Here is a 13,690-nt window from a genome sequence, read left to right as displayed (position 1 = left end):
GTACTTGTACCAAGTTTGCTCTCTTTCTACGTGTCTTTTGTGTCTGGAAATGTGTGATTTCCTAACGAGTTCTTTAGTGCTATAAACAAAAAGACTCTACTATTATCATCAACAGTTTCTTACACATATTTTCTCTACTTTGATATCAGTTTCATTTCACCAAATTAAGATGCCTGAAAACGCAGCCACAACCAACCTTAACCACCTTCAAGTTTTTGGCATCGAAGATGATGTGCCTTCGCATTCACAGAATAACTCCAAATGCTATGATGATGATGGCCGTCTCAAACGAACTGGTACAAAATTCATTTTAGCTGCTTTCACTTTTACTAACAATAATACACGACTCTGTTTCATATAAACTAGAATTTAGTTAGAATGAATCGACACGCTGATAAACAATTTTTTATTATGTTATCTAATTATAAAAATTTTGTACAATAAAATTATTAAATTTTATAATAATAAAATTTATATTTGGTATATTTATTGACCGTGTAAACTGTTTATAGAGATTTTATAACAACTCTTAAGTTTTAGTCTATTGACTTTAATAATAATTATCTTAAAATTTATATTTAACTTTATTTTTAAATAATTTTTTAATATTATCAATGTATCCATAAAAATGAAACTATAAAATTTAACTTTGTAATATAACTGTTCCACTATTTGAAAATCAAACATCAGACATTGTTAATTATTGTTTCTATCTCCATTTTTTTTAAAATCTTTTTGCCCCACACACATCTCAAAATTCCTTCAAAAATCCAAGGAAATAACAAAAGCTGACCCTTTTTTTATGTACAAAAAGTATTTTTCATAATGTAAATTAATATATAATGTACATGTGATGATATGAGACAGGAAATGTTTGGACTGCAAGCTCGCACATAATAACCGCAGTGATAGGATCAGGGGTGCTGTCATTAGCTTGGGCCATAGCTCAGCTAGGTTGGATTGCTGGTCCTACTGTCATGTTCTTATTCTCTTTGGTTACCTTTTATACTTCATCCTTGTTGGCTGATTGTTATCGTGCCGGTGACCCCAATTCTGGCAAGAGAAACTACACTTACATGGACGCAGTTCGCTCCATTCTTGGTAACAATTCATTCATTCATTCATTCAGTCAGTATTGCTTTTTTTATATTCTTTTCACAAATTAATGATATGCATGCATGTTGTTGACCTTAAATGATACTATATCATATAGTACATATAGTATATATTGTTGGAAAGTCTCACATCATATTATCTATTTTAATTTTTGAGATGTAATTTATATATTTGTTGAGTAATTTTATAATATCAATAAGATGTATGTAATAAATTAAACATTAATAACTTATAATTAATGGGATTGTCATGATCATACTGATGATAAGGTCATTATCACCTCATGAAAATATATGAGATTATGTCCGCCAAAGAAGATGCTACTTGTCAAAAGGGATTCAACTCATGCACATGCTCTTGTTCACATTCTACTAGCTAGTTATCTAAAACTTAATATAACATGCACTTTAGGGTTGGCGAATTTAATATAACTCATGCACATGGTCTTTGTCTTTTATTACCAAAAAAAGAAAGGGAGTTTTCCCTAGAAAATACGATTTAATTTTTAATTGCCAATTTTGTATTCTGTAGTCTTAATATATATAAAATTGTCTGGCCAATGCCTCGTGTTGGCTGCACAGTGAATAGCAATATTTTTTATTTTTTCTCTTTTATTCTCACTTTCTCTTTTTGATTTTTAAAAAACCCTAGACTCTAGTATTATGATAAATCTCCTCACTAACGGTATGCCACGTGCCTGTCAAAGAAAAATAGTATGCCACGCGTATTAATTTCCCACTCTAACATTAATCATTAATATGTGCGCAAACCAAGAGCATCTTAAATTGATGATTTATTTGTTTGTTACACTTACAAGAACAGGTTACAGTATCCAGCTTGCTTTACTGAGAGGGTTTTGCTAATTAGTGTTTTTAGATATTGGTTAACGGAGTTAAAAAAATATATTTATTATAAAAATTATAGACAAATATAAAAAAGTCATAAAAAATATAATTTTATATATTTTAACAAAAAAAATTAGTTTCTCAATCAATACTTCAAAAATATTGATTAACATTTACCTTATTTCAATACTTCTCATTCAACCATATATATACATGGGATAATATTAAATTAAAAAAATATTTATTATAAAAATTATATATAAATATAAAAAAAAGTCATAAACAACACAATTTTGCATGTATTAGCAAAAATAATAATTTCTTAATCAATGCTTCAAAATATTAGTTAACATTTACCTTATTTCAATACTTCTCATTCAACCATATATATACATGGGATAATATTAAATTAATTTAACTTTTTTAACTAGTTTGGCTAAATCAAGCTTATTTAATGTCTATGATAGTACTTTGGAAATTGGAAGATGCATGTATAATAATTTTAACGTATCAATAACCAAATTAAAAATTAGGTCAAAAGTTTGAGAAGGCAGAAAGAGCATACAAATTTCATATGATTTATAAATAATAGCTTAGTTCAGATAAACTTATTAATAATTTTAACATATGATTTTATCTTATATTTCATATTGTACAATGCAATATAATGTATTTTGCAGGTGGAGCCAATGTTACGTTGTGCGGAATATTTCAGTACCTGAATCTATTGGGAATTGTAATAGGATACACAATTGCCGCTTCTATTAGCATGATGTAAGTTCAGATTTAAACTTCATAATGAATGATATTACTTGTAGTCTACCAACATCATTTCATGTCAGTGTTATTTCTTATCATTTAATGATAATTGAGCCTATCTCATTTTCCACACACTTTTATTTTGATTTGGATCAAAATTAGTTACCTAAAAACTACACAAATACTTAAAAAAAAATGTTCACGAGTTAACTATGAGTAAAATATCTAATGATTGTATCACACACAAGTGACACAACCTGAAATTAATTTCCTTGAACTGATTGATAGGGATAGTATTATACACTACAGTTTGATGATCATTAATGGGTTTGATTCAGTTTCATAGATTTTGATTGACAGGGCAATTAAAAGGTCAAACTGTTTCCATAAATCTGGGGGCAAAAACCCATGTCACATGTCAAGCAACGTATACATGATCATTTTTGGCGCAACCGAAATTTTCCTTTCTCAAATTCCCGATTTTGATCAATTATGGTGGCTCTCAACAGTTGCTGCAATAATGTCTTTCACCTATTCCATAATTGGTCTCTCTCTTGGAATTGCCAAAGTTGCAGGTTATTATATTGAAAATGCTCTCCTACACTTTTAGTTTTTTTTAATACAACACTTTTCTTAGGGTTACATTGCATCATATAGGCTTAAATTTTGGTTGGTTCATGAACAGAAACGGGTACCTTCAAGGGTGGCCTCACTGGAATCAGCATTGGACCAGTGTCAGAGACCCAAAAAATCTGGAGGACTTCCCAAGCTCTTGGTGATATAGCCTTTGCCTATTCATATGCTGTGGTTCTTATAGAAATTCAGGTATCTCCTTCAAAAACTAAGAATTAGTTAATCTAAAAAAGGTTAAAATGTTCATTTGATTTTTATAGTTGTTCTCATTTTAAAGTTTCGTCCATGTTCAGAAGGAAAAAAAAAACAATAGCTTTTAGTCCCTACACAATTTTTTGTGGCAGTTTATCACTACTTTTTGTAACTGTCAAAAATAAGTTTTGATATTCTCAGCAAGTACCAAAACTTAACTTAAACACATTGTAGGGACTAAAACTTATTATTTTTTCGTATAAAAACTAAAACTTAAAATGAAGAGAACTGTAGAGATCAAATGAGTAGTTTAACATTAAGAAAAGAAGAATATGATTTATTACATAGTAAGCTAGCCAAAATATAATATTTTGCTGACTACAGGACACAATAAAATCTCCACCGTCTGAAGCAAAAACAATGAAGAAGGCCACATTGATAAGTATTGCAGTGACCACAACATTTTACATGCTCTGTGGCTGCATGGGGTATGCTGCTTTTGGAGATGCTGCACCGGGGAATCTGCTAACTGGCTTTGGCTTCTATAACCCATATTGGCTTATAGACATTGCAAATGCAGCTATAGTTATTCACCTTGTGGGAGCATACCAAGTGTTTTCCCAACCCATCTTTGCCTTTGTGGAGAAAGAGGTAACACAAAGATGGCCCCACATTGAGAGGGAGTTCAAGATTCCAATTCCTGGTTTCTCCCCTTACAAACTTAAGGTGTTTAGATTAGTTTTGAGGACAGTGTTTGTTGTCCTAACAACTGTCATATCAATGCTGCTTCCATTCTTCAATGACATTGTTGGAGTGATTGGGGCATTGGGATTTTGGCCCTTAACTGTTTACTTTCCTGTGGAGATGTATATTTCACAGAAGAAGATCCCAAAATGGAGTAACAGATGGATTAGCCTCAAAATATTTAGTGTGGCCTGCCTCATAGTATCAGTTGTTGCTGCTGTTGGCTCAGTGGCAGGAGTCTTGCTTGACCTTAAGAAATACAAACCATTCCACTCACACTATTAAGTTTCAGTGTCATGATGGTTTGTGTGTACCATTATCTTATGGATCAATTGGAGTACTATAACTAGCCACTCCTTGTTTGAAAAATCAAAGGCAGGAGTTTCCTTGAATCATTTATTTCAGTGTGTCCAAACAATATCTGGCATCCTCGTAATGCTTCTTGTTTATTGAGTTTTAGAATTTCCCGTTCCATTTTCATGTTTCAACTGCAACTTTTTCTTATAGAAATTTATCCAAGAATGGATCGCTGTGTTTGCGTCTACTCTAAAGTTTTTTATTCGATAAACTTCTCCATATGCATATGCATATGCATTTATAAGAGAAGCAAATAAAAGGTAAAATGCATTCAGTTTTTATAAATAATGAAAAACTAAAACTTCGAAGATAAATTTGATAAGAGGAAAAAACTAAAACTTTCTTTTTTTATATAAATAATAAAAAAATCCACTCAAGCTTTATAGTTGATTTATTTAACTAAATAAGTCAAACATTAATAACATTCATTATACAGACCACGTAGAAGCTTTACTTCCCCTTAATTTGACTCATTTAACCAAATGAATCAAAGTTTGAAATCTTCATACAATCTAAGCCGAAACTTTCAAGAGCTTAACTCGACATGGCTTATTTACACCACCCGCAATATGTACATAGAAATAAAGTTGAATATACAGAACTATTCAAGAACAAACGAAAAAACGTACAAAAGCTTTTCATCAGTAGACTAAATACTATGCCGTCCCAACATCAAGCAAAATAGTTGAACAAACTCAACCAAACAGTACCGCTGATGACAAACAAATTTAAATGTATAAAATGCAGAAGCTTGTGCGAAGATCCATATAAATTGCAGCTTTTGGTGTCAATCCATGGTTATATGTATTCAAGACATCGTACTATACATACCACAGGTATAAAAGGAGGGCCTCCCAGGACCCACTTCGAGGTGGATCCTCTCTTGAACCCGGAAAAAAAGGATCACTCATGAGCCCTCACTAGGCAGGGATAATGAATAATGAAATTGATAGCACAAAAAGATATTTTACATCAACAAAACATGCTACATTAATAAACATTTGAAGAAACATTTGTAGAAACCACCCCCTGGAAGGATATCAATTACACCCAAGAAGACTTAGACTTAGAGACGCCAGACAAGGAAGCAGTATTTCACCATTGATGAATTATAACTTCAATCAAAACAAATATGCTATCAGGGAGGTAGATGAAACAGGGTCGTGGTCCCCTCCGACCAGAATCATTGAACAAATTACCTTGAAGTGGATCAATTTATCAAAAGGCTAGAAAAGCTCCTCAGAATTGAATTTATTCCAGGCTTCCTGTAATAAATGATTAAACTTTCAGGCAAAAATGAAGACTATTCTGGAATTAGCAATATAATATACTAGTCTTGACACAAACCCACGTGCATGTCAAGTCACTTTATACATATTTATTCAAAAGAAAAGGGGAGAAAAATTATTTTAAGTAATGATCAAACTGCAAATAACAGACCACTAACTACAGCTACCTAATTTTGGGGTAATGAATACAAAAGGGAAACACCACCAAAACTATATTAAAAAAAAAAAAAACCAACACTTTCTTTTAAAAACAAAAAACAGATTGGAGACATCATGAGATCGAACCCTGCTTAGTAAAAAGAGTAGCTTAATCTAAATTCAGAAACCCATTGATTGTCACTGGCTACTAAAAATAAATTCTTTATAAAGCACTTGTTAAAAAGCATACAACAGTTGCATAAAATGACCAGAAATACCTTGAGTAGATCAAACACCTTCTCTGCAACATATTTCTGCTGTAGATTGGCACCCTTCTGCTGCACTTTATCAGGATGGATACACAACGTAGCTTTCCTATAGGCTTTTTTAACAGCAGCAGCTGTAATCAAATCAGTCAAAGAAACTGGCTGCCAACCACATTCAGGCCACAGTACCTGATCATCATTCATGAAGGAAGCAAGTTAATATAATTGATACAGATTCTGTAACAAAAACAATAACACCATAAATTAAGGGACTGCTTTCACTGCTTCAAAATTCAAATGCATGGATTATTATGGAAACAAGTTCCTTCGACTCTCCTGTCCTCTGGAATCTGGATTGATTGCAATTGAATTATGAGTGCATCCTATCTTTTCAAAATCAAAATTGTTTCCCAAGAATGTGGTCTTCTGGTAGCTAATATCTTTGCATATATTTTCTGAGATCATCAGTCTACAACCCTAGGGCTACGATGAATAATATCTACTTCATGAAATAGATATAGTGGTTGCACCCTATGAGGAGCAATTCAAACCCAAACAATCAGTATTACAGTGTTAGAATCAGCACACCTATTCACATCTAGCCCAAGGGTAGAAGACTGGTGATCTGAGAAAATATATGCAACACCACAAAATTCCCACCATGCAATACATTAAAATTTGAACCTAAGAATTCAAAGAGAAGACATGAAGATACAATTTATGCCTACATACTTCCAGGCACCATATGGATATGGATAGAAAAATTTAGAGAGATTAACCAAAGTGTGTGCACTGAGTACATACATATTGTAAGGTGGAAAGCAAAGCTCGTAAATTCCCCTCTTTTCCTGCAGCCCAGCGCTTAATTTCAAAATCCAGTGTTTCGGCAAGCCTCTGAAATCAGTGCACAGAAATAGATAACAAAAATAAAGGATATTAACAAAATGCAAACTTTTATTAGTGGTTTTCACAAAATAGTTTGTTGGCCAGAACAAGGATGAAGGGGAATGAATAGATTGTGTAGATGCAGCTTTTGCAATTATATGAACAGAAACCCACTCACCAGTCATCAACAAATAAAAAAAATAAAAAACTACTTACATGTCTCTCAGCTTGTTCTCTTTGGGTTTGTAAGTCCCGCTGATTCTTCTCAGCCAATGCTTTTGCCTAGAATAAAATGACAATGTTCATAACATAGTGAAACAATTTTGTATGAAAAGATACACTTGAATCTTCCACTTAAATTTAATGTCAAGTTGGCTAAAAAATAAAGTATTTTTCATGTAATTGTAACAACTATCAATAAACAATGAAGAAATCAAATTAAGGAGACAAATACAGTAATGCAATAATACATACAGCACGCTCCTTAGTCCTCTGGTGGCGCTCCAACCTGGCTCGTCGCCTTTCTTCAGTTTCCCCTTCAACTTCCTGAAACTCTCCAGATGTTGGAGCAGCTTCAAACCATAAAAGAGAAAGGAGAAAAAGATCCAAGTAAGCAATGAAACAAACACACAAACCACTACAGTAAAAAAAATATCTTGAAGACACAAACCTACCTCCAAAAATTGAGGAAAGATCATCAACAATATTAGTGGATGATGATGTTTTCTTCATACTTGTAGATGCACTTGTAGATTTCCTTGTTACATCTGACTGAAATTGGGATTCAAATACATTGTCCTGAAAACATCCACGTTCAGAAAATTAGCAATAAATTTTCAAATAGAATTATTATAGTGTTAACCTGCATATCAAACTCGCCCTTTTATTTTAATTTAATACTAAATAGTTTTTTAAATTTTAAAAAGACTACATAAATATCCACTTGTCATTTTAAAAATCACATTACATTTATTTAGAATAAAAAAGGTAAGAATAAAATAACTGCTCACTAACTATAACTTCCTGCTTTTTTACAAGGTTAATTTTAATGATTGTGCTTTTACATTAGGAAGGTTTAGTATAGGATGGTCTAAGCTTATCCTCTAAGTAGAAATGGTTATTCTATATTTATGCTGTTTGTCACATTTATAAATACAGAATAACCATTGTTTGATAGTAGTCTTTTTTGTAGGGCTGACTTTTGGCTCTTTCTTTTGTAAAAGGATTCGGGTACCCCTTGTACCCGTGTTAGTATAAATATGTCTTTGCTGATAAAAAAAACAAGTTTAACTTTGCAAGATGGTAATACACCAAATGCAGAAGCCAAATTTTGGCCATAATATGTTAGTATAGAACTATAGATTAAAAAAAAGGTCCTCACAGAAGAGTTAGCTCTGGGAGGCCTTGGAACACTGCTAGCTCGTGCACCCATGCCAAAGAAGGATTCAAGATCATTTTCATTCTTTTGTTGGTTCATCCTTGCAGCAGCTGCTGCCCTTTCTCGGGCCTCAGCAGCAGCCCTTTCTACAGCGGCACGTTCCGCTTTAACTCGTGCTTCTACTTCAGCCCTTGCAGCTGTAGCTCTTTCCCGTGTTTCCCTATCCTTCACCTCAGCAGCAGCTTTTTCAGCTCTTTCCTTCGCCTCTGCAGCAGCCCTTTCTCGGGCTTCAGCTTGTGCCCTTTGCACTGCAGCCCTTTCAGCACGTCCTCGAGCTTCAGCATTAGCTTTCTCAACAGCAGCCCTCTCAGCTCTTTGCCGTGCTTCAGCAGCTGCTCTTTCACGTGCTTCTCTAGTAGCTCTTTCTACAGCCTGTCTTGCCCTTTCCCTCTCTAGTCGCTGTTGTTCTCTTTCTTTCTCCTCCCTTTCTTTCATAAGTCTCCTCTGCTCCTTTCCTTCCTTCTCCTTTTGCTGCCGTTCTCGGTCAAACCTTTCCTGGTTTTCTTGCTCCTCTAGCACAGTTCTCTCATCTTTTTCCATTTGCACAGCTTCTTTGCTCCTAGCAGCCTTTGAATACTCTCTCTCCCTAACTTCCTTTGCATGCCTAAACTTGGCTTCAGCTCTATCCATGGCCTCCTTCATAGCCGCAGCAGCAGAGTTCATCTCTAATTCTTCATCAGGAAGACCATTTGCACTCTCATTATCATTACCACGACTTCTGCCCATTGCAAAATCATCAAGTTCATCAAACTGAGATGAAGGGGATACCCTTCCAGCAGCAGGAGCAGACTTAGGTCCCTGAGAGAATCGGGTAGAGCCAGGAAAAGAAGAAAATTCATTAGTCTTCTTTCTAGCATTGGTAGAAGCTGGTGAAGTTGTTCCTGACTTGGGAATATGTACTGGTCGTGGAGGAGGGGGTCTTGAAGGTGGTGGAGCAGTAGTTGGTTGTGTAAAAAGAGGAATCTCTGATACCGTCAGCCATATATCCTCGCTTGCTTCCAAGTTATCTTCATATTTCGGAGACATATCTGCCTGAATATTGGTTTGTCTAAAATCGACATTATTATATGGAGGGGAAGTAGACCTTTGGCCAACTGGTTTATCAGAATCAGATGAATAGGTAGGCATGTGAAATGGGGCATGTAGAAATTCCTGATCATTTTCAACAGGAATCTTGTTTTGTGTGTGCCTCTCAGGACTCCTCCCAGATATTTTATCAACTGGTTCTTTATCTCCAGTCCAACTTGTGCTTGTATTCAACCTTGGGGAACTGCTACCCTTCCTGCTATTTCTCTCTGATGAGAAAGCTGGTACAGATTTTCCAAGACCATCAAAAGGATCAATATCTTCATATACTTTGCCATTTGAAGTTGAAGAACTATCATTTTTTGTGCTTCCAGAACTACTAAATTTACTAATTTCTTCCAACGGGTTCATAAAGTGGCCTGCAGATGAATCCACTGGGGCTGAAGCTGATTCAAATACTTTGAAAGGGTCTTCTGCTGCAGTGGGGATTGTTTTAGATGCACTGGCAGTTGGTTCTGAGGATAAACCGATATCAGGAGTGTGCCTGTTGATAACAATATATAAAAAAGATTATGATACATCAACCATTCACGAAATAAACAATATCTATGAATCAGTCATCAAAGATAAGTATAGACAAGTATCAAGTTGTTCATTCCACTTATCTGACAATAATATTCTGTAGATATTGATTGGGAGATTCACAGAAGATATAAGAATAAGACACAATCTTCATAGAAAACATTTTGAATTGATATAGGATTATTAAACAAAAGAAACAGAGAACTTTTTAACACATTTTCCTTAAAAAAGATTACAAATGTATCTTTGATATTACATCTTATTCTCATTCTTCTACACTCTTAGAGCATTGTTAGTTGGGCCATCCATGTTACTCATTCATATTCACTACAACTTTCAAAAACATATTTATCATTCATAAAATAAAATAGAAGAGAAAGACATGATACATTTTTTCCCAAGTTGCATACACCTTTTTAATTTAAAATTTTAATTATCATATATGTTCATAGCAAGATCTATTTTATATCTGTAAAGTGTAAACTACAAAGCAGAAATTAAAACAAATAGAAATTTATCTTCGACAAAACAAAATGATGCATGTACCAGCATACAAAACAATAGAGTTTGTCTAAAGGAAAGGGAACAACAATGATTAAGTAGTGCCCCCTATCGAATAGAAAAGAATGAAAAGAACAACAGAAATCATTTAATAGATATGCACTTTGTGCCATAAATAAAATAAATTAATAAAAGAATTGGCTATATATGTGTTTCTGATTTTTACTTTGATTAATTTTATGCACATACAATCACATGTTCTCAAATTCAAATTATAACTTATCCCTTTTCCCCTCACTCTGTCCAATATCTCAAGGACCAAAGAGTCGACGTAAAATTGGTTCCCCGGAATGTACCATCCCTCTACTTTCCTTTTACCACATCAAATTCATATAATAATAATAATAGTGGGAAAAAAGGCTTTTGTTAGTTGTAGTAGTAGTCGTATTAGTAAATAGTAATAATAGTACTGGATGGGATTCCTCCTTCTGCTATTCACATTCTCTTTCATTCTGTCTAAACAAATGAGATGCTTAGCAACAACAAAATTTTAAGACTTTCAACTCCTAGCTCCTATTGGACAATTGGATAAAGCATCCTCAGGACAAAAATAACTTAATTTTCTTTCATCATGGTAGACCTGTTACACATCATCAACCAGATAAAATGAAGAATTCACTTTGTAGAAATAAAAATGCACAACAAATGAAAATTATCACCTGGCACCTCAAAAGTTATTTCTAATGGAAGGATAACCCTTGATCTAGAAACAAAAAATGCTAAACTTAATCTTTACAGGGTGCATGACATTCTCAAACTCTCAAAGCAATTTAGGTTTAAGATTTGATAACAATTACTCAAACTCTCCTATTACAATGAGTAACTTAAGTTGACCCAATTTGAGGGTGCTATACTGCCTGTACACAAAAATAAATAATTAAATAACCACTAAAGAAATCACCTCATTGGTCCTCTTTGATACTCCTTTCAGTTTGTTCAGTTGCCAAACTAAAGAAAAGCATAACAAAAGTTACTAAACCTTTTTCATTCAAACTGTGCTATGCACAATTAAATATCAACCAGATAGATTACCTAACAGACTGATATGACACGAACAAAAACTTAAGATTGTGCACAAGATATTATATGAATCTTTACTCCCAAACACAGTTTGCAATACATCAACACATGAAATACATAGAGGAACTGACGAAGATAATCCCTCCCCCATCAAAGCAGCACCACCACCTCCATTTCCACCTACAAGTTAGTCCTATAGAGTATAGACCTAATGCCAGAATAGCTCTCTCCAAGTTCCAAACAACTAATATCAATTTTAGAGGGGCCAGAAAGTTCAAAATTCAAACAAAAATCCATTGACAACTTTAGAGGACTAAATCAGGGGTGGGGTTTCTGATTCCTTGTTTAATTGCAATAATAGTCAGTCGTTAGCTAATACTTTCCAACATGTTCAGTATACAGTGGTGATAAACTTTTATACTCATTGGGGCAAAAAACAGTAGAAAGCTTTCAATGAAGATCACCGGGGAGAAATTTTGTAACTAGATGATCTTGTATAAACACAGAGAATTCAAATTTCAGGAAGATTATTGCCAATGATTTGCTTTCTCCATGCAAATATAAACCTAGTTATTAAACCATTGACTACTCCAAAATCACCTGATTCCTTAATGAAGCTCATGCCTAATTAATATTTGAAAAAAGCTTTATTCCCTTTCCCTTTTAAACAAAATGTAACATAAGGCATATTAAATTCAAACATATCAGCAAATCCAGAGAGTTTCTCCACAATAGATGAAAGCTTAAAATTGTAGAATTTGCAACTCGCTGTAAACTTTCCGGAATTCCTTGGCTCAACACAGTCGATTTTCGCATTTCTCATTGACGTTCCCAGATTAAAAAGCCAAAAAACACCAAATTTCAGCTCTCTCTGACAGCTTTACATGGTAAAGAGCTATAAACACACCATATAAATTCTTGCGCATTAAGTAAAAGTCCAAAACCATGAACACCACTACTGAACAATGCCAATTGAAAAAGAAACCTAGTTACCAAAAAGCACACACACAAACATATATATACCTTCCACCAGATGATGACCTACTGTGTCCGAATCCAGCAAGCAAATCATCAAAATCGGAAACACCTTTCTCATCCTTCTCCGATCTCTTCCCATCCAAACTCTTCGATTCCTTCCCAAAGCCGCCTAGAAGATCGTCGAACGCGGCGGCTCCACCACCACTCTCTGCCGTCGTCGCGAAAACATCGTCGAATTTAACCTTGGAGGTGCTCTTCAGCCCCGGGACGCCGTCGAAAATGTCGTCGTCGTACACCGGCTTGTCGTAGACCGGCGGCGGCGGCGAGTTGGCGGACCTAGCAGGGGGGCCGCCGTACATGGAATCCAAATCGAAGGGGGAATCGGAGCGGCGATTGTCGGATCCGGCGCCGGCGAGGAGATCGTCGAAGTTGGAGGAGGCGCGGGCAGATCGCGATCCGAAATCGAAGTTGAGAGATGCGGAGTTGGAAGATCCCTTGGGTTGAGGAGCCATTGGCGCGGATTTGCCCTGGGGTTTGAGGCCGAAATCGGAGGTGAAGAGGCCGTCGAAATCGTTCATCGTTGGGATTGGGGGGAAGGATCTGGTGTTTGAGGGTGCAGGGGACTGGTGTGGTGATGCGGTGATGGAGTTAGAGGGAAGGGGAAGGGTTGGGTTGCGGGTTACGCCTTTGATTCCTCCCTCCTTTTGCCCAATTGGAGAATTTGCCAAGACCGATCCACCTTGTTTAAATTCTTTTCTTTTTTCCTGTTCAATCATTCCCCATTGCTGGCACCTTATTCTTTTTCTTCCATTTTATTTATTCATTTCTTCTACTTTTGCATGCCATATTCAAGCTCCAATC

At 35.0% G+C, this 13,690-nt stretch overlaps 2 protein-coding genes across 3 annotated transcripts; one reads left to right on the top strand and one right to left on the bottom strand.

Moving 5' to 3' along the window:
* On the top strand, window positions 1–4,763 carry LOC100782803 (amino acid permease 4). The gene is made up of 6 exons (XM_003524265.4): window positions 1–296; window positions 868–1,101; window positions 2,642–2,735; window positions 3,081–3,295; window positions 3,406–3,545; window positions 3,930–4,763. Exons 1-6 carry the CDS (start codon window positions 170–172, stop codon window positions 4,572–4,574), a joined length of 1,455 nt encoding a protein of 484 aa, XP_003524313.1. The 5' UTR covers window positions 1–169; the 3' UTR covers window positions 4,575–4,763.
* A 432-nt stretch (window positions 4,764–5,195) lies between these two features.
* On the bottom strand, window positions 5,196–13,690 carry LOC100793418 (auxilin-related protein 2). 2 transcript variants are annotated; one of them, XM_041015584.1, is made up of 9 exons: window positions 12,875–13,684; window positions 8,606–10,232; window positions 7,899–8,022; window positions 7,699–7,796; window positions 7,441–7,506; window positions 7,144–7,233; window positions 6,352–6,528; window positions 5,846–5,911; window positions 5,196–5,528 (listed from the first exon to the last, which is right to left on the bottom strand). In XM_041015584.1, the coding sequence occupies exons 1-8, from the start codon at window positions 13,603–13,605 to the stop codon at window positions 5,873–5,875; spliced, it is 2,952 nt and encodes a 983-aa protein (XP_040871518.1). In that variant the 5' UTR covers window positions 13,606–13,684; the 3' UTR covers window positions 5,196–5,528; window positions 5,846–5,872. The 2 variants fall into 2 exon arrangements, with proteins under 2 accessions (XP_040871518.1, XP_006580346.1); XM_006580283.3 differs by having other exon boundaries at window positions 5,196–5,911; window positions 12,875–13,690.

Source organism: Glycine max, chromosome 5, assembly GCF_000004515.6.
Source record: "Glycine max cultivar Williams 82 chromosome 5, Glycine_max_v4.0, whole genome shotgun sequence".
In the NCBI taxonomy this organism is placed as follows: Eukaryota; Viridiplantae; Streptophyta; class Magnoliopsida; order Fabales; family Fabaceae; genus Glycine; species Glycine max.
Note: the sequence above shows the minus strand (reverse complement) of the source record. Positions and strands in the feature narration are given on the sequence as shown.